The sequence below is a fragment of the Heteronotia binoei genome, chromosome 4, assembly GCF_032191835.1.
Source record: "Heteronotia binoei isolate CCM8104 ecotype False Entrance Well chromosome 4, APGP_CSIRO_Hbin_v1, whole genome shotgun sequence".
Classification (NCBI taxonomy): Eukaryota; Metazoa; Chordata; class Lepidosauria; order Squamata; family Gekkonidae; genus Heteronotia; species Heteronotia binoei.
The window spans coordinates 170,531,435-170,552,843 of NC_083226.1; the positions used below are offsets into that span (position 1 = coordinate 170,531,435).

At 48.4% G+C, this 21,409-nt stretch overlaps 1 protein-coding gene and 1 non-coding gene across 2 annotated transcripts in view; both read right to left on the reverse strand.

Moving 5' to 3' along the window:
• Window positions 1-1,386: 1,386 nt before the first annotated feature.
• ARK2C (arkadia (RNF111) C-terminal like ring finger ubiquitin ligase 2C) overlaps window positions 1,387-21,409 on the reverse strand; it is a 141,295-nt gene continuing 121,272 nt past the window's right edge. The window contains exons 6-8 of the mRNA XM_060236459.1: window positions 19,733-19,828; window positions 7,524-7,630; window positions 1,387-1,584 (exon numbers count right to left, since the gene is read on the reverse strand). Of these exons, the coding sequence (XP_060092442.1) occupies window positions 1,467-1,584; window positions 7,524-7,630; window positions 19,733-19,828 (321 nt within the window). The 3' untranslated portion in view covers window positions 1,387-1,466. The remainder of the gene's footprint in view (window positions 1,585-7,523; window positions 7,631-19,732; window positions 19,829-21,409) is intronic.
• TRNAA-GGC (transfer RNA alanine (anticodon GGC)) lies at window positions 4,418-4,489 on the reverse strand. Its single transcript has one exon. It is a non-coding gene; the product is annotated as a tRNA-Ala (tRNA).

The following is a 21,409-nucleotide window of genomic DNA, read 5'->3' on the forward strand; positions in this document are numbered from 1 at the left end:
AAGGACAGCCACGGCGGCCATTTTGTGGCTGGCTCCGGCTGTGTCAGAATGACAATGATGTCCACAGGCTCAAAAAGAAGAAGATATTGGATTTATATCTCACCCTCCACTCTCTCAGACCGGCTCACAATCTCCTTTATCTTCCTCCCCCACAAAAGACACCCTGTGAGGTGGATGGGACTGAGAGAACTCTCACAAGCAGCTGCCCTTTCAAGGACAACCTCTGCCAGAGCTATGGGCTGACCCAAGGCCATTCCAGCAAGTGCAACTGGAGGAGTGGGGAATCAAACCTGGTTCTCCCAGATAGGAGTCCGCACACTTTACCACAACACCAAAAGGTTGGGGACCACTGCTGTAGAAGGGTTTTTGGTCCAATTGTGGGAAAGCCCCCAACCTGATAACACTGGGACTCACGAGCTTAAGGAAGCATTTGTGCCCAAACGGCCTGAAAGTCGCTCATGAAAACTTTCTCTCTCCTTTCCTTGGCGCTCCCCTGTTCAGACTCAGAAGGAGGGAAGCAAGCGATCATCGAGCTCTATACCCTTGGTAATGCATCCGGCCCACGCAGATAAGGAAGAAAGACGCTTCCAAGCAATCACGCCTTCCCCCGTTTGCTTCCAATTCTCATTTTCCCCCCCTTTTTTTTTTTCTTTTTTTAAATCATCCCTCCGCAAACTTGATCCTAAGTTAATAAACGCCGTTGAGGGAAAAAGGGGAAAAAAAATTAATTTCCCCCCGGCCACCGCAATGTAAACAGGATTTTTTCCCCCTCTTTTCGACTAAGCAACGGAAGAATTTATATCCTCTCCCTCGCTCTCTCCTGTTGTGTTTTCAGCCAGGCACCAAAGCAAGGGGGTCTTTATGCGAAAACAAAATATCTTCCTTTTTTCCCCACCAAAAAACAAAACAAAACCCCAACGAAATGTTTGGTGCGGATTAGGTAACAGCGACATATCCACCACAAGATGACAGGGCACCAAGACAACACCTCTAAGCGCACATGCTCCAGTAGCCATCCATAGAAATAGCTAAAGAACCCCTAATGCATTTCTACTTATTTCGAGAGGTATATATATACAATCCTCGTGAGGAGCAGGATTGAGAAGCCGTCACTAGAACACCACGCGCCTCCACCTGGGCGACTAACTCTTCCCGTAGGGCGTTCTAGCTGTGTCCCCACGCATCCCTCGGCCCACGGGGGCTGCTGGGATCTCTTCCTACCTCTAGACATTATAACCACCAAATCATCATCTTCTTCTTTTCCTTTTTTCTTATTTTTGTCCTTCATCTTCGTCTTCTTCTCTCTCTCTCTTTAAATAAGCTGCAAACAAGCTTGCAGGCTTTTGTAAAAAAAAAACCAAAAAAAAAAAACCAAAATGGCTCAGAAGGCAAAATTCTGCGGTGAGGGACATAGCGCGTCCCGGCGAGGACCGATAAAGGGAGGACGCCTCCGCCCCGGGCCAGTTTCAGCTGTCAGAGCCCAGCTGGGTTTCAATGTCCACACGGCAGATGGGGCATTTCTTGCTGGTCGCTAGCCACTGGTCCACGCACACTTGGTGGAAAAGGTGCATGCAAGGCAACCTCCTGGAAAAGAGAAGTGAAAGGACCGGTTACTTCTTCACCCAAAGTAGTATTTGCCTGCGGAACATTCGACCACAAGAGGTAGTGAGGGTGATGAGTTTGGTTGGTTTTGAAAGAGGATGAACACAAATTCACAGTGAAGGATTGGTCTATGAAGGAACATAAGAACATAAGAGAAGCCATGTTGGATTGGGCCAATGGCCCATCCAGTCCAACACTCTGTATCACACAGTGGTCAAAAAAGAGGTGCCATCAGGAGGTCCACCAGTGGAGCCAGGACAACAAAACCCCTCCCACTGTTGCCCCCCTCAAGTACCAAGATTACAACGCATCACGGCCCCAGACAGAGAGTTCCATCAATATGTTGCGGCTAATAGCTACTGATGGACCTCTGCTCCATATGTTTATCCAACTCCCTCTTGAAGCTGGCTATGCTTGTAGCCACCACCACCTCCTGTGACAGTGAACTCCATGTGTTAACCTCCCTTTGGGTGAAGAAGTACTTCTGTTTATCAGTTCAAACCCGACTGCTCAACAATTTTATTGAGTGCTGATGAGTTCTGGTATTGTGAGAAAGGCATAAAAGTCCTTCTTTCTTTACCTTCTCTATCCCATGCATAATATTGTAAACCTCTATCATGTCACCCCTCAGTCAACATTTCTCCAAGCTAAAGAGCCCCAAGCACTTTAACCTTTATTCATAGGGAAAGTGTTTCACCCCTTTAATCATTCTAGTTGCTCTTTTCTGCATATTTCCAATGCTATAATACCTTTTTAAAATCTGCCTTATATTCAGGGGCTTTTTTGTAGCAGGAACTCCTTTGCATATTAGGCCACTTACCCCTGATGTAGCCAATCCTCCAAGAGCTTACAGGGCTCTTCTTTCAGGGCCTATTGTAAGATCCAGGAGTATTGGCGACATCCGGGGTGTGTGACCTAATAGTCAAAGGAGTTCCTGCTACAAAAAAAAGCCCAGCTTATACAGAACCAGGGAAAACAAAGAAGGGAAAAAAACTTAACCCAAAATCTGGAGTAAGAAACCTAAAATGTTAATATTCAATTAAAGGGCCAAACATTAAAAACGAAGTGTAAAGCAATCATAAATCAACATACATGTATTTATTGTAGAAAGCCAAAACCATTTAAGGGCCCATCATTAGCCTCTATCCTATGTACAATCATAAAACCTCAATGGGAACCCACTCAACATGACCTAATTTTCATTTTCTTAACTTGCAAATTCTCAAATTCACTCCATGCACTACAATTGTTAAGGCTCCCACTTGAGTTAAAAAATGAAGGTTGTGGTAGCAAAGAGGCTATTCGATCCTCTGGTCGTTTTCGCACTCACCTCCAGGCGGCGCGACCCCCCTCTTCACCGCGCAAGATCTGCGCGAATTTCGCACTAAATGCCGCGGAGCAGCCTTTTGCGCCGGAAACTCCCGTCGCAAAAGCCGCTCAAACGTAAATCGCCAAAAAGCAGTTTGGCCTTTGTGCGGCTTTTGCGCCGGGAGTTTCCGGCGCAAAAGGCTGCTCCGCGGCATTTAGTGCGAAATCCGCGCAGATCCTGCGCGGTGAAGAGGGGGGTCACGCCGGCTGGAGGTGAGTGCGAAAACGACCTCTGAGTAGCTAAACATGCCCAAATCCTTATATGACACGATGTGTGCACCAGCTACTGTCCCCAATAAAGGACCAAAGAAAAACAAAGAAGGGAAAGAAACTTAATCCAAAATCTGGAGTAAGAAACCTAAAAGCTTAATATGCAATTAAAGGGTCGAACATTAAAAACAAAGTGTAAAAAAATCATAAATCAACAATGGGTTCCCATTGGGGTTTTATGATTTTACATAGGATAGAGGCTTATGATGGGCCCTTAAATGGTTTTAACTTCCTACAATAGGTACATGTATGTTGATTCATGTTCTTTTCACACTTTGTTTTTAATATTCGGCCCTTTAGTTGCATATTAACCTTTTAGGTTTCTTACTCCAGATTTTGGGTTAAGTTTCTTTCCCTTTGTTTTTCTTTGGTCCTTTATTGGGGACTGTAGCTGGTGCACACATCGTGTCATATAAGGATTTGGGCATGTTTAGCTACTCAGAGGATCGAATAGCCTCTTTGCTACAACCGCCATTTTTTAACTCCAGTGGGAGCTTTAACAATTGTAGTGCATGGAGTAAATTTGAGAATTTGCAAGTTAAGAAAATGAAAAACAGGTCAGGTTGAGTGGGTTCCCATTGAGGTTTTATGCTTCTATATAGGATAGAGGCTTATGATGAGCCCTTAAATGGTTTTAACTTTCTGCAATAAATACATGTATGTTGATTTATGATTTTTTTTACTCTTTGTTTTTAATGTTCGGCCCTTTAATTGCACATTATACTGAATCAGACCACTGGTCCATTGAGGTCAGACTGGCAGTGGCTTTCCAGGGTCTCAGGGAGAGGTCTTTCACATCATCTTCTACCTGATTCTTTTTTAACTGGAGATGCTGTCGATCAAACCGGGGAGCCTTCTGCATACAGAAGAGAGGCTCTTCAGGCTCTCAGGCAGAGGCCTTTCACATCCCCTGTTCTCGTTTTTAACTGGAGATGCCGGGGATTGAACCTGGGACCTTCTGCTTGCCAAGCAGATGCTCTACCCCTGAGCCACCGTCCCTCCCCTTGAACAGCTGAGGTTTCTCACACCTACTTGCCTGGACCCTTTTTAGTTGGAGATGCCGGGGATTGAACCTGGGACCTTCTGCTTACCAAGCAGATGCTCTACCACTGAGCCACCGTCCCTCCCCTTGAACAGCTGAGGTTTTTCATGCCTATTTGCCTGGACCCTTTTTAGTTGGAGATGCCGGGGATTGAACCTGGGACCTTCTGCTTGCCAAGCAGATGCTCTACCACTGAGCCACAGCCCCTCCCAAGAGGCATGGGCAGTCCTCAGGGCTTGTTCTTGATAGTACAGGCTCCTGCAGGGTGTATTTCCCTCCTTTTGCCAATGTCGTTTAAATTTCACGAACATTCGTTAAATATTTGAATAATTCACTTCGGTTTGAAGGAGAACATTCTCCAATTCGAATGTTCTCAGAAAACCAGGGCTTTTTTGGTAGCAGGAACTCATTTGCATATTAGGCCGCACACCCCTGATGTAGCCAATCCTCCAAGAGCTTCCAGGGCTCTTCGTACAGGGTCTACTGTAAGCTCCAGGAGGACTGGCTACATCAGGGGTGTGTGGCCTAATATGCAAAGCAGTTCCTGCTACCCAAAAAGCCCTGATATTAGGCCACATGCCCCTGATGTAGCCAATCCCCCAAGAGAAGAAGAAGAAGATGACAGATTTATACCCCGCCCTTCTCTCTGAATCAGAGTCTCAGAGTGGCTCACAATCTCCTGTATCTTCTCCCCCTGCAACAGACACCCTGTGAGGTGGGTGGAGCTGTGAGAGCTCTCCCAGAAGCTGCCCTTTCAAGGACAACTCCTATGAGAGCTATGGCTGACCCAAGGCCATTCCAGTAGCTGCAAGTGGAGGAGTGGGGAATCAAACCTTGTTCTTCCAGATAACAGTCCAAGCCTTAACCACTATACCAAACTGGCTCTGCATGGTGTAAGCTCCAGGAGGATTGGCTACATCACGGGGTGTAGCCTAATATGCAAAGGAGTTCCTGCTACAAAAAATGGCCCTGCAAACCCTGCAAACTGATCAGAGGAGATGATATCAAAGCGGATGGATCAACGGTTATATTCAGTACGAGCTTGGATGGAATTCTAGCAGAAACTCCTTTGCATATTAGCCCACACACCCCTGATGTAGCCAATCCTCCACGAGCTTACAAGGCTCTTTTTTGTAAGCTCTTGAAGGATTGGCTACATCATGGGTGTGTGGCCTAATATGCAAAGGAGCTCCTGGTAGAATTCTACCCCTGAGTACGTGGCAAATTCATCTACAATCCATGAATGGATCTCTTGCACTTTTAAAGAATGTTAATTATGACGAGAAGGTGAACTGATGTAATTCATCAAGGCGTTGATTTTTTTAATGCTCATCATGGCATTATTATTTTTTAAAGCCGTGCGTAAGTTCTGGTTCCTGTTTGCCTCCTCCCTCCCTTTCCATAAGGAAAGGATATGGAATAAGTATTCCGGGTCCAACCCTAGGCAAGGGTGCAAAATGGTTTCTTGTAGGGTTGCCAGCTCCAGGTTGGGAAATCTTTGGCGATTTGGAGATGGAGCCTAGGGAGGGTAGTGGAAGGGGCATTGCAGAGTATAATGCCATAAAGTCCACCCTCCAAAGCAGCTGTGTTCTCCGGGGGAACTGATCTCTGCCATAAGAACATCAAAAGAGCTTTGCTGGATGAGACCAATAGAAGAAGCAGAAGAAGATATTGGATTTATATCCCGCCCTCCACTCCGAAGAGTCTCAGAGCAGCTCACAATCTCCTTTCCCTTCCTCCCAAACAACAGACACCCTGTGAGGTAGATGAAGATACTGGATTTATATCTCACTCTCCACTCTGAAGAGTCTCAGAGCGGCTCACAATCTCCTTTACCTTCCTCCCCAACAACAGACACCCTGTGAGGTAGATGAAGATATTGGATTTATATCCCGCCTTCCACTCCGAAGAGTCTCAGAGCGGCTCACAATCTCCTTTACCTTCCTCCCCAACCACAGACACCCTGTGAGGTAGATGAAGATATTGGATTTATATCCCGCCTTCCACTCCGATGAGTCTCAGAGCGGCTCACAATCTCCTTTCTCTGCCTCCCTCACAACAGACACCCTGTGAGGTGGGTGGGGCTAAGAGGACTCTCACAGCAGCTGCCCTTTCAAGGGCAACTTCTGCCAGAGCTATGGCTGACCCAAAACCATGCCAGCAGGTGCAAGTGGAGGAGTGGGGAATCAAACCCGGTTCTCCCAGATAAGAGTCCGCGCACCAATAGACCATCTAGTCCAGCATCCTGTCTCACATAGTGGCCAACCAGTTCCTGTGGACAGCCACCAACAAAGCAGAGAGACTGAGGCCTCCATAACAGGGCACGGAGACTGAGGCCTCCAGCCCTGCTGGATCAGACCAGTGGTCCATCTAGTCCAGCCTCCTGTCTCACACAGTGGCCAACCAGTTCCTCTGGAGGGCCGACGACAGGGCAGAGAGGCTGAGGTCTCCATAAGCACATCAGAAGAGCCCTGCTGGATCAGACCAGTGGTCCATCTAGTCCAGCATCCTGTCTCACACAATGGCAAACCAGTTCCTCTGGAGGGACAACAACAGGGCAGAGAGGTCAAGGATTTCATAAGAACTTAAGTAGAGCCCTGCGGGATCAGACCAGTGGTCCATCTAGTCCAGCAACCTGTCTCACACAGTGGTCAACCAGTTCCTCTGGAGGACCAACAACAGGGCAGAGAGGTCAAGGACTTCATAAGAACTTAAGAAGAGCCCTGCGGGATCAGACCAGTGGTCCATCTAGTCCAGCAACCTGTCTCACACAGTGGCCAATCAGTTCCTCTGGAGGGCCAACAACAAGGCAGAGAGGTCAAGGACTTCATAAGAACTTAAGAAGAGCCCTGCTGGATCAGACCAGTGGTCCATCTAGTCCAGCAACCTGTCTCACACAGTGGCCAACCAGTTCCTCTGGACGGCCAACAACAGGGCATAGAGGCCAAGGCCTTCCCCTGGTGTTGCCTCCTGTCTCTGGGATTCAGAGGATTTGTGCCTTTGAATGTGGAGGTTCCCCTCAGTCACCCATTTTTTCATGTGGCCATCACAACATCCTCTGGCAGTGAACCCCACATTTTAATCCCTCTCACGTGGAGATCTGTGGTAATTCCGGGAGGTCTCCAGCTCCAACCTGGAGGCTGGCAACCTTACTAAGCCATCGCACAACAAACAGAAATGGGGGTGAGGTGGGGGACAGCCCAACATTGGCTTCCCAGTCTCCCATGGAGAATGATGATACCTCACGTCCTCGCCGTCTTCCAGCATCGAGAGACAGATTGTGCATTTCTCGTCCGTGTCCGACTCCTCCCCCTCTTCCTTCTCTGCTTTGTTCTCCTGCGGTCTCCTCTGGGGGAAAAAGAGCAAAAGACACCGGTGCGTTAGCAAATGCGAAGCCTGCCAGCAGCGTGGCTGTCTGAACGGGCAAGGCCTTTACAATTCCCCCATGTGGACTCAGCAGGTCAGGGAAACCTGTCCAGCTCAATAAAATTCCTCACAGGGTGGAAGGCCAAATCTCATTAGCACCCTGACTGTCTACGTGAGGTGGGAAAGGAGAGGTTGATGGAGGACTGTCAGCCTCTTGCCAGAAAGGGGGGGCGGGGGGAATCACAGGTTTCCACTGGGGGGGTACATCAACAAATGGTGCAGGGGAAGTTATAATATTTGGCAGTGGTGGGTTGCCAACCTCCAGGTGGGGCCTGGAAATTGACAAAGCCGGTTCCTCAGATCTATGAAAAAGGGCCTTTCTGCCCCACATCCGAGTACTGGGCTGAATCGGGCCCAACGGACAAAGCTGTTTCCCGAGCTGTTTCGTAGCTGTGGGGAAACGAGTTTGGGCCCAGCTCATTAAAAACCTTGCCGTGTGAGCTGGACTCCGAGACGTCTTATATTCCTTTCAAGAACCGCTGTCTGCCCGAATCCCATACATTTACGTCTGAGGGCTCTCAACCAATTAATTTCTTTTAATCCATTAGCTACTGGCATTTTAAGCAATTAGATGCTAACTAAGCAACTGTAGATAATGCATAATTTATGCATTACCAGAACCTCAGTACTAGCGCATTTTTAAAATACTGAAGGAAACGTAAGATAACTTTACAACCTCATTAACAAAAAGGTACCAATCCTTTTTACATTGGAAGACTCTCTCTCTCTGTCTCTCTCTCTCTCTCACACACACACACACACACACATTTCCTTCCTGAATGGAGTTCGGGGCACCATATATGGCTCTCCCTAGTGTTGCCAACCTCCAGGTGGAACCTGGAGATCTCCCTCTAATACAATTTTTCTCTAGGCAACCGAAACCAGTTCACTTGGAGAAAATGACTGCTTTGGAGGTGGGCTCTACAACATTGGACCCCCACTGAAGTCCCTCCCCCCCTCCCCAAACCCCACCCTTCTCAGGCTTCACCCACCCTCAGAAAAAACCCACCAACCTTCAGGTATTTCCCAACCCAGAACTGGCAGCCCTGTTCTCCCCTCTTCTGTTCTAACCTCACAACAACCCTGTAAGATAGGTCAGGTCAGGGGTGGCCAAATTGGCTCAGGAGCCACATGTGACTCTTTCACACATATTGTGTGGCTCCCGAAGCCCCCATCAGCTGGCTCGGCGAAAGTATTTCTCTCTTTAAAACACTTATCCAAGCTAAGCCAGCCTGCAGATTGGAGAATGTATTTAAAGCTGCTTTCTTTCTGCCTCTCCCCCTCCCCATCTATTTCCCTCCCTCCCTCCCTTCCCTCCTGTCTTGCAGCTCTCAAACATCTGACATTTATTTTATGTGGCTCTTATGTTAAGCAAATTTCGCCACCCCTGTAAGGCGGAGAAAGTAGATCCTAGTGCTGCTTTATCTGTTATGAAGTTCCCCGTAAAGTAAGTGGAATTTCTCTGGCTTGCAGAACTGTGCTGTTTTACATCCTTAAGCTCAGGTAGCTACTTCCTCATCCGGGAACCTCTACAGAAGGGGTCCCCAGTGTTTTTGAGCCTGTGGGAGCCCTTGGAGTTCTGACACAGCATGGTGGGTGCAGTAGGGTTGCCAAGTCCCCAGCTTCCTGCAGCGGGGGACTCTCTCTCACGCGCGGAGCGTGCACGCGACACGATGATGTCACCCGGAAGTGACATCATCAAAATGGCGGTGCCCGTGCAGGGCTGCTCTAGGCATTTCTGGGAAAATTCTATGGTTTTCCCAGACACTTTAGCCATTTGGGAGGTTAAAACTCTATGGTACTTATGCACCATAGAGTTTTTACCTCCCAAATAGCTAGAGCGTCCAGGAAGACCATAGAGTTTTCCTGGAAACGCGAAGAGTGGCCCCACATGGGTGCCACCATTTTTATGATGTCACTTCTGGGTGACGTAATTGTGCCAGCGACATTGGGGGAGGTTCTCCCCGCTGGCCCAATGTGGGCCGGGAGGTTGGGAACCTCCCAGGAGGGAGAACCCCCACCCGGACCTGGGGATTGGCAACCCTAGGGTGCAGCCAGAAAACGGCCACAGCAAGAGGTAAAGCCAGTCATAAAATGGCCGCCATGGCTTCCCTTCGGTCAAACAGTGGAGATCCTTGTGCTAGGTGGCAGCTGCTGCCAAACCAATGTGTTTTTTTTTAAATCTGCATTTTTTTAAATCAAATCTCCAGTGGCCAATCAGAAGACTTGCTAGACAAAAGCCCTAGCTGGCCCTGCCCAAATTCAACAATCTTTTGGCAGCCACCAGGAAAGGTTTCATTGGGTATCAACCCCTTCCCAAGGACTAACAGCCACTTACGCACCTCTCCGCCATGATTTTCTCCAATCTGCCTTTTAAAACCAATGGAACTGGCAGTAGGGTTTGGGGTGGAGCCAGGAACAAGGGTGTGACAAGCATAATTGAACTCCAAGAGAGTTCTGGCCATCACATTTAAAGGGACAGCACACCTTTTTAAATGTCTTCCTTCTATAGGAAATAATGAAGGATAGGGGCACCTTCTTTTAGGGCTCATAGAATTGGACCCCCTGGTCCAATCGTTTTGAAACTTGGGAGGTACTTTGGGGAGAGGCACTAGATACTATACTGAAAATTTGGTGCCTTTACCTCAAAAAACAACTCCCCCGGAGCCCCCGAAACCTCCAGACCAATTCCCCATTATGCCCTATGAGAATCGATCTCCACATAGGGAATAATGAAGTGCTCAGCAGACGTTTCCCTCCCCCCCCTCCCCTGTTTTTGGCGACTCTGAAGCGAGGGATTGGCCTCTCTACTCATGGGTCACTGCCAGCTTCTTCAAAGTAACACAGACACGCCATCCCAAGAGGAAGCCTTTCAATCGGAGACTGAAGCCTCCGGAGGTGCAAAGGCACATGGTCCTCTGGGGGCGGTGCTTCCCCCCTCCGGCGAGCTGACTGGGGGCGGGAAGGAGCCTGGGAAAGCGGAAGAACCCCCGCTGGGGCCTGGGGATTGGCAAGCCTAACTGGCAGCCATCAGTGTGTCCAATGCCTGTAAGTTGGGGAGTGGCCATGGCTCAGTGGTAGAGCCTCTGCTTGGCATGCAGAAGGTCCCAGGTTCAATCCCCAGCATCTCCAGTTAAAAGGACCAAGCAGAAGGTGACATAAAGACCTCTGCCTGAGACCCTGGCTCAGTGGCAGAGCTAGGGTTGCCAGGTCTGTGTTGGGAAATACCTGCAAGCTTTGGGGGTGGATCCAGGAGACGGTGGGGAGGGGCCTCAGCATGGGACAAGGCCCTCGAGTCCACCATTCAAAGCAGCCATTTTCTCCAGGGGAGCTGATCTCTGCCAGCTGGAGTTCAGTTGTAAAAGGCAGGCAATCTCTAGGCCCCACCTGGAGACTGGCAACCCTAGTAGAGCCTTTCTTTGGCATGCAGAAGGTCCCAGTTTCATTCCTCAACATCTCCAGTGAAAAGGCAGGAAGTGATATGAAAGGCTTGAGGGCCCGGAGAGCTGCTGCCAGTTTGAGTACACAAGACTGATCGAAGGTCTAATAAAGTATAAGGCAGCTTCAAGTTCCACCACAATTAGTCTGTCCTGAATTGACTGCCCGTCAGCTTCCTTGGGTGCCCCTGAGTTCTAGCATTATGAGATGCCTTCTCTGTCTATGTCACGGCAACACCTGGGAGAGGGAACACGGAAACATTCAGAGAAGTTCACCTCTGAATAGGGTTGCCAAGTCCCTCAGCCGCTCTGTTTGGGGGGGCTCTTCTCTCATGAGCCAAGTGTGCACGATGCAATGATGTCACCCAGAAGTGATGTCATCATGCCAGGCACAATGCACCGCAGACACTCTAGGGTTCGTGGTGAAACTCTACGGCACCATAGAGTTTTCCTGCAAATCCTAGAGCATCCCCAGAGAGCTGCTCTAGGGTTTGCGGTAAAAATTCTATGGTACCATAGAATTTTACACAAATCAAGGACCTAGAGCACTCGTGGCGCGACGTGCCCAGTGTGATGATGTCACTTCTTGGTGATGTCATTGCACAGGGCACATTGCATAGTGATGAGCTTTTAGGGGGTGGGAATCCCCCCAGTGGCCTGCTCTGTGCTGGTGTGTTAGCCCCACCCCCCAAAACTGGGGGGTCCCTGCTCTGGCAGGAGCTTAGCAGCCCTACCTCTGAAATATACAATGCAAACACACAAGCTACTAAAATGCAAAGCTCCTCATGAGACCATAAGGGAAGCCCTGTTGGATCAGGCCAATGGCCCATCCAGTCCAACACTCTGTGTCACATAAGAACATAAGAGAAGCCATGTTGGATCAGGCCAGTGGCCCATCCAGTCCAACACTCTGTGTCACATAAGAACATAAGAGAAGCCATGTTGGATCAGGCCAGTGGCCCATCCAGTCCAACACTCTGTGTCACATAAGAACATAAGAGAAGCCATGTTGGATCAGGCCAATGGCCCCTCCAGTCCAACACTCTGTGTCACATAAGAACATAAGAGAAGCCATGTTGGATCAGGCCAGTGGCCCCTCCAGTCCAACACTCTGTCACATAAGAACATAAGAGAAGCCATGTTGGATCAGGCCAGTGGCCCCTCCAGTCCAACACTCTGTGTCACATAAGAACATAAGAGAAGCCATGTTGGATCAGGCCAATGGCCCATCCAGTCCAACACTCTGTGTCACATAAGAGAAGCCATGTTGGATCAGGCCAGTGGCCCATCCAGTCCAACACTCTGTGTCACATAAGAACATAAGAGGAGCCATGTTGGATCAGGCCAATGGCCCCTCCAGTCCAACACTCTGTGTCACATAAGAACATAAGAGAAGCCCTGTTGGATCAGGCCAGTGGCCATCCAGTCCAACACTCTGTGTCACATAAGAACATAAGAGAAGCCCTGTTGGATCAGGCCAATGGCCCATCCAGTCCAACACTCTGTGTCACATAAGAACATAAGAGAAGCCATGTTGGATCAGGCCAATGGCCATCCAGTCCAACACTCTGTGTCACATAAGAACATAAGAGAAGCCCTGTTGGATCAGGCCAGTGGCCATCCAGTCCAACGCTCTGTCACATAAGAACATAAGAGAAGCCATGTTGGATTAGGCCAATGGCCCATCCAGTCCAACACTCTGTGTCACATAAGAACATAAGAGAAGCCATGTTGGATCAGGCCAATGGCCCCTCCAGTCCAACACTCTGTGTCACGTAAGAACATAAGAGAAGCCATGTTGGAACAGGCCAATGGCCCATCCAGTCCAACACTCTGTGTCACATAAGAACATAAGAGAAGCCATGTTGGATCAGGCCAGTGGCCCATCCAGTCCAACACTCTGTGTCACATAAGAACATAAGAGGAGCCATGTTGGATCAGGCCAATGGCCGATCCAGTCCAACACTCTGTGTCACATAAGAACATAAGAGAAGCCCTGTTGGATCAGGCCAGTGGCCATCCAGTCCAACACTCTGTGTCACATAAGAACATAAGAGAAGCCCTGTTGGATCGGGCCAATGGCCCATCCAGTCCAACACTCTGTGTCACATAAGAGAAGCCATGTTGGATCAGGCCAGTGGCCATCCAGTCCAACACTCTGTGTCACATAAGAACATAAGAGAAGCCCTGTTGGATCAGGCCAATGGCCCATCCAGTCCAACACTCTGTGTCACATAAGAACATAAGAGAAGCCATGTTGGATCAGGCCAATGGCCATCCAGTCCAACACTCTGTGTCACATAAGAACATAAGAGAAGCCATGTTGGATCAGGCCAATGGCCCATCCAGTCAAACACCCTGTGTCACATAAGAACATAAGAGAAGCCATGTTGGATCAGGCCAATGGCCCATCCAGTCAAACACCCTGTGTCACATAAAAACATAAGAGAAGCCATAAGTGACACTCTGTGTCACATAAGAACATAAGAGAAGCCCTGTTGGATCAGGCCAACGGCCCATCCAGTCCAACACTCTGTGTCACATAAGAACATAAGAGAAGCCATGTTGGATCAGGCCAATGGCCATCCAGTCCAACACTCTGTGTCACATAAGAACATAAGAGAAGCCCTGTTGGATCAGGCCAGTGGCCATCCAGTCCAACGCTCTGTGTCACATAAGAACATAAGAGAAGCCCTGTTGGATCAGGCCAGTGGCCCATCCAGTCCAACACTCTGTGTCACATAAGAACATAAGAGAAGCCATGTTGGATTAGGCCAATGGCCCATCCAGTCCAACACTCTGTGTCACATAAGAACATAAGAGAAGCCATGTTGGATCAGGCCAATGGCCCCTCCAGTCCAACACTCTGTGTCACGTAAGAACATAAGAGAAGCCATGTTGGAACAGGCCAATGGCCCATCCAGTCCAACACTCTGTGTCACATAAGAGAAGCCATGTTGGATCAGGCCAGTGGCCCATCCAGTCCAACACTCTGTGTCACATAAGAACATAAGAGGAGCCATGTTGGATCAGGCCAATGGCCGATCCAGTCCAACACTCTGTGTCACATAAGAACATAAGAGAAGCCCTGTTGGATCAGGCCAGTGGCCATCCAGTCCAACACTCTGTGTCACATAAGAACATAAGAGAAGCCCTGTTGGATCGGGCCAATGGCCCATCCAGTCCAACACTCTGTGTCACATAAAAGAAGCCATGTTGGATCAGGCCAGTGGCCATCCAGTCCAACACTCTGTGTCACATAAGAACATAAGAGAAGCCCTGTTGGATCAGGCCAATGGCCCATCCAGTCCAACACTCTGTGTCACATAAGAACATAAGAGAAGCCATGTTGGATCAGGCCAATGGCCATCCAGTCCAACACTCTGTGTCACATAAGAACATAAGAGAAGCCATGTTGGATCAGGCCAATGGCCATCCAGTCCAACACTCTGTGTCACATAAGAACATAAGAGAAGCCATGTTGGATCAGGCCAATGGCCCATCCAGTCAAACACCCTGTGTCACATAAGAACATAAGAGAAGCCATGTTGGATCAGGCCAATGGCCCATCCAGTCAAACACCCTGTGTCACATAAAAACATAAGAGAAGCCATGTTGGATTAGGCCAATGGCCCATCCAGTCCAACACTCTGTGTCACAGAGTGGCCAAAAATCCCAGGTGCCATCAGGAGGTCCGTCAGTGGGGCCAGGACACTAGAAGCCCCCCCACTGTTGCCCCTCCCAAGAACCAAGAATACAGAGCATCACTGCCCCAGACAGAGAGTTCCATCAATATGTTATGGCTAACAGCCACTGATGGACCTCTGCTCCATAAGTTTATCCAGTCCCCTCTTGAAGCTGGCTATGTTTGTAGCCGCCACCACCTTCTGTGGCAGTGAATTCCACATGTTAATTACCCTTTGGGTGAAGAAGAAGGACTTCCTTTAATCAGTTCTAACCGACTGCTCAGCAGTTTCATTGAATGTCCACAAGTTTTCATATTGTGAGAAAGGGAGAAAAGTCCTTCTTTCTCTACCTTCTCCATCCCGTGCATAATCTTGTAAACCTCTGTCATGTCACCCCGCAGTCGACATTTCTCTAAGCTAAAGAGCCCCAAGCGTTTTAACCTTTCTTCATAGAGAAAGTGTTCCAAACCTTTAATAATTCTAGTTGCCCTTTTCTGCACTTTTCCTAGTGCTGGAATATCTTTTTTGAGGTGCAGTGGCCGGAATTGTACACAGTTTATTTCTCACTTTGAAATAAAATGCAAACTCCAAATGTGCAGGAAAACCAATCTGTCATTCCATTCGGAGAGGATAGGTGCACTCCTGAGAAAGCTTACAGCGCTCTCCTGTATTCTCTCTTCCGTATTCAGTGTGCAACTCATGGTGAATGCCGTTCACAGCTCTCAACCCCCTAAGCCCCCAAAATCCGCGGCTCACTCAATGTTGATGCCATTAAAAGACCCGAGATGAGCTCCGTAATTCTAAAAACCTTAACAGCTATGACATCTTTATAGAAGCCCATTCCGCCAACACTCGTCTCTGAACAGCTTTGGTAAGACTAGATGGGGGGTGGGCAGGGAATCTGCGATTAGATCTCCCAACCTTTTCAATGTATTTTAAAATCAGGGAGTTGGGTTCCTGCCAAGCTGTTCCACTAGAGGGAGCACTTCCCCCCTCCCCACCATAGAGAACTCTCTTCCAGCTTCCGGTTGCCATGGAAAGTGGCACCCTTAGTGGAACGGAACCACGGGATCGAACCTGGATCTGACTGGACTGGGCTGGATTTACAGGATTGATCCAAGGCCGGAATGACAGATGTAGCAGCCTTAATGGCCTGTACTAGGCCAAGATGAGAAGCTAAGCAGATACTCAGACCACCATGGAAGATTGATGATGATGATATTCGATTTATATCCTGCCCTATACTCACAGAGTCTCAGAGCGGCTCACAATCTTCTTTACCTTCCTCCCCCACAACAGATACTCTGTGAGGTAAGTGGGGCTGAGAGAGCTCTTATAGCAGCTGCCCTTTCAAGGATAACTCCTAGGAGAGCTATGGCTGACCCAAGGCCATTCCAGCAGGTGCAAGTGGAGGAGTGGTGAATCAAACCCGGTTCTCACAGATAAGAGTCCACGCACTTAACCACTATGCCAAGCTGGCTCTCAGATTGGGATCACTACTCTACACAGAAGAAGACAACGATGAACCACCACTGCTTACCTCTTGCTGAGAAGGAGGAGGAAGAGGAAGAGGAGAAGGAGAAAAGAAGAAGAAAAAGGAGGAGGGGAAATTGGATTTATACCCCACCCTTCACTTAGAGTCTCAGAGCGGCTTACAATCCCCTTTCCCTTCTGGCCAACTGTGAAATTTCCCAGCCTGGAGCTGGCAACCCTATGAATGGAATCTTAAGAACGTAAGAGAAGCCATGTTGGATCAGGCCAATGGCCCACCCAGTCCAACACCCTGTGTCACATAAGAACATAAGAGAAGCCATGTTGGATCAGGCCAATGGCCCCTCCAGTCCAACACCCTGTGTCACATAAGAGAAGCCATGTTGGATCAGGCCAATGGCCCATCCAGTTCAACACTCTGTGTCACATAAGAACATAAGAGAAGCCCTGTTGGATCAGGCCAGTGGCCCCTCCAGTCCAACACTCTGTGTCACATAAGAACATAAGAGAAGCCATGTTGGATCAGGCCAGTGGCCCCTCCAGTCCAACACTCTGTGTCACATAAGAACATAAGAGAAGCCATGTTGGATCAGGTCAATGGCCCATCCAGTCCAACACTCTGTGTCACATAAGAACATAAGAGAAGCCCTGTTGGATCAGGCCAATGGCCCATCCAGTCCAACACTCTATGCCACACAGTGGCCAAAAAAAGAGAGGTGCCATCAGGAGGTCCACCAGTGGGGTCAGGACACTAGAAGCCCTCCTACTGTGCCCCACCCCAAAGCATCAAGAATAGAGAATCACTGCCCCAGACAGAGAGCTCCAACAATATGCTGTGGCTAATGGCCACTGATGGACCATCTTCATGCTGGCATTGCTCTTGTATGAACAGCTATAGATCTATTGAAAGCATTTTCATCCTGTTCTTTCTCTAGGAGCTCGGTGTGGTGTAGCCTGTTTCTTCTTCCTCAGTGTTTATAGAAGAACCCTGTGAAACAGGGTAGGCTATGTGAGATTGGCTCAGGGTCCCTCAGGAAACGTCACGTCAGAGGTGGAGTTTGGACCCAAGAGGTCTCTCAGACCTTAATTGTCAGGAACGGTTCCCTGACACTTATATCTGGAGATGGCATTGCTCTCCAGGTATTATTCTCTTTGCCTATTAATGAACCCATTATTATCATGTTGCTGCCATTGCATTTATATGATGTGTTAAATCCATAACCGTGATTGTGGCCAGGCATAATATAAGAAGAAGAAGATATTGGATTTATATCCCGCCCTCCACTCCGAAGAGTCTCAGAGCGGCTCACAATCTCCTTTACCTTCCTCCCCCACAACAGACACCCTGTGAGGTGGGTGGGGCTGGAGAGGGCTCTAACAGCAGCTGCTCTTTCAAGGACAACCTCTGCCAGAGCTATGGCTGACCCAAGGCCATGCTAGCAGGTGCAAGTGGAGGAGTGGGGAATCAAACCCGGTTCTCCCAGATAAGAGTCCGCACACTTAACCACTACACCAAACTGGCTCTCCTTAAGAGAAGCCATTTTGGATCAGGCCAATGGCCCATCCAGTCCAACACTCAGTGCCACATAAGAACAGAAGAGAAGCCCTGTTGGGTCAGGCCAATGGCCCATCCAGTCCAACACTCTGTGTCATATAAGAACAGAAGAGAAGCCCTATAGGATCAGGACAATGGCCCATCCAGTCCAACACTCTGTGTCACATGAGGACATAAGAGAAGCCATGTTGGATCAGGCCAATGGCCCATCCAGTCCAACACTCTGTGTCTTGCAGTGGCCAAAAAAACCAGCTGCCATCAGGAGCTCCACTAGTGGGGCCAGGCCACTAGAAGTCCTCCCACTGTTGCCCCCCCCCCCAGCACCAAGAATACAGAGCATTACTTGTCCCAGACAGAGAGTTCCAACAATACGCTGTGGCTAATGGCCACTGATGGACCTCTGCTCCATATGTTTATCCAATCCCCTCTTGAAGCTGGCTGTGCTTCAACCCTGTTGAGTTTGTAGCTATTTAGTATTTCGTGTGTTGCGGGCACGCCTTTTTTTGTAGAAAAAGCCAAGCAGGAACTCATTTGCATATTAGGCCACACAGCCCAATGTCACCATTGTTTTGCACATGGCTTTTTTGTTGAAAAAGCTCAGCAGGAACTCATCTGCAGGTTAGGCCAACCCCATTATGTCACCATTGTTTCACACAGGGCTTTTTTGGTAGAAAAAGCCCAGCAGGAACTCATTTGCACATTAGGCCACACACCCCGGCACCAAGTCATGTAAGTCAGCGGTGTGGCTGTTGGGCGAGAGGCAGGGCAACCCAAAGGGTGATTAACATGTGGAATTCACTGCCACAGGAGATGGTGGCGGCTACAAGCATAGCCAGCTTTAAGAGGGGATTGGATAAAAATATGAAGCAGAGGTCCATCAGTGGCTATTAGCCACACTGTATGTGTGTATATATAACATGGCTTCTCTTATGTTCTTATGTGACACAGAGTGTTGGACTGGATGGGCCACTGGCCTAATCCAACAGGGCTTCTCTTATGTTTTTATGTGACACAGGATGATGGACTGGATGGGCCATTGGCCTGATCGAACATGGCTTCTCTTATGTTCTTAAGTCATCTGGAACTGCGTCTCTGTGTGTTCTTGCTCAAAAAATGCCCTGGTTATGGAATGTTCAGGCCTGTGGGTGAAAGAGGAGAATGGGGAGACAACTCTAAGAGGAGAATGGGGAGACAACTCTAATCTGATAGGAACCAACGGTAATGGGAAGGGGGTGTGGAATGTGACCTTGACAGGCCTGGGAAAGAACCTTATATTAATTCAAAGACTTTTGGCAGGCACGTGAAAAGGACAGCTGTTTTGTTATACACTATAAGTACTACGGGTCTGCCAATCCACTTCAGTCTGGTGATGCATGCCATTAATGTCTGCTTCAAGCCTCATCATTAAAAGCTTCTTTTGAACCAACCTAAGGAGCCTCACGATTGAACCCGAGCAAAACCTTAAAACCTCTCTGTCAAACTGAATCAGGAAGTCTATGTAGACGGGGGATGAGAACAGCACAGCCCAAAGGCAACACTTGCTAGATCCGGCCCATAGTCCCTCTGCTCATATGAACATATATGAACATATGAAGCTGCCTTCTACTGAATCAGACCCTTAGTCCATCAAAGTATTGTCCTCTCAGACTGGCAGCGGCTCTCCAGGGTCTCAAGCTAAGGTTTTCCACACCTATTTGCCTGGACCCTTTTTTGGAGATGCCAGGGATTGAACCTGGGACCTTCCGCTTACCAAGCAGATGCTCTACCCACTGAGCCACCGTCCCTCCCCTACCAACCCTTCTCTCCAGCAGGGCCCAACCAGGGTGGAAGTCAGATGTGATTTTCTGACCTTTACCTTCTTGTATTTGTGTGGGAAAGTAAACCGTTCAATGGTATTCTGCACGGCCCCCCTGTTCACGCTTCCTAGTCTGTCTTCCAGTTGCAACAGCTCCTGAAATGGAAAAAAAACAAAACAAGGGGTGAATTGGGACCTTTTCCAAGATCAGCCCATGGAATAAGAGCAGACAACCAGCAGCTTGCGGAATATGTGGATTTGGACCTTGGTAAACCAACCCAATTTAAACCATGGTTTTGATTAAAACAAAAAACCCCTGCAATTTGTCTAATAAAAAAAAACTTTTTCAAAACATTTTGTGAAAGAGATTCTATCATTATACAAAATGTCCATAACTCTTGGCACACTGGCTGTGATCTGACACTGACTTGGATCAATTCTAGACCATTTGGGCATACAATGAGATACATGATGCAACGTGTATGCCCTTGACTAGGACATAAGTGGACGTCCTTGTGGACCTCCTGATGGCACTTGGGGTTTTTTGTTTTGTTCTGTTTTACTTTTGAGGGGGGGCACTGTGTGACACAGAGTGTTGGACTGGATGGGCCACTGGCCTGATCCAACATGGCTTCTCTTATGTTCTTATGTGACACAGAGTGTTGGACTGGATGGGCCATTGGCCTGTTCCAACAGGGCTTCTCTTATGTTCTTATGTGACACAGAGTGTTGGACTGGATGGGCCATTGGCCTGATCCAACATGGCTTCTCTTATGTGACACAGAGTGTTGGACTAGATGGGCCATTGGCCTGATCCAACAGGGCTTCTCTTATGTTCTTATGTGACACAGAGTGTTGGACTGGATGGGCCATTGGCCTGATCCAGCATGGCTTCTCTTTTGTTCTTATGTGACACAGAGTGTTGGACTGGATGGGCCATTGGCCTGATCCAGCAGGGTTTCTCTTGTGTTCTTATGTGACTCAGAGTGTTGGACTGGATGGGCCATTGGCCTGATCCAACATGGCTTCTCTTATGTTCTTATGTGATTCAGAGTGTTGGACTGCATGGGCCATTGGCTTGATCCAACATGGCTTCTCTTATGTTCTTATAAAGCTGCATTATAAGAGGCTTCAATTACATCTTTAAGTCTTTGTCACTTTATTAAACCACTTTCTTTTTGGTCCAGCATTGGTTTATTGATCTATTGTATTTTGTATCAAGAAGAAGAAGAAGACTACAGATTTATACCCTGCCCTTCTCTCTGAATCAGAGACCTCAGAGTGGCTTACAATCTCCTATATCTTCTCCCCCCACAACAGACACCCTGTGAGGTGGGTGGGGCTGGAGAGGGCTCTCACAGCAGCTGCCCTTTCAAGGACAATCTCTGCCAGAGCTATGGCTGACCCAAGGCCATTCCAGCAGCTGCAAGTGGAGGAGTGGGGAATCGAACCCGGTTCTCCCAGATAGAAGTCCACACACCAAACTGGCTCTCTTGAACCTGTTTGACCTCTGAAGAAGACCATTCTAGGTCTAAACGCATCAGGTCAAGGGGTTTCCCATTGTTGATTCATGATTTTGCAAAGGAAGGAGGCTAATGATGGGCCCCTGAATGTTTTTTAACTTTCTATACTAAATGCATGTATTTTCGCTTAATTTAATTGCATGTTTTGCTTTTGATTTTTGGCCCTTAAGTTGCATATTAACCTTTTTAGGTTCTTGATTCTAGTTTTTGGGTT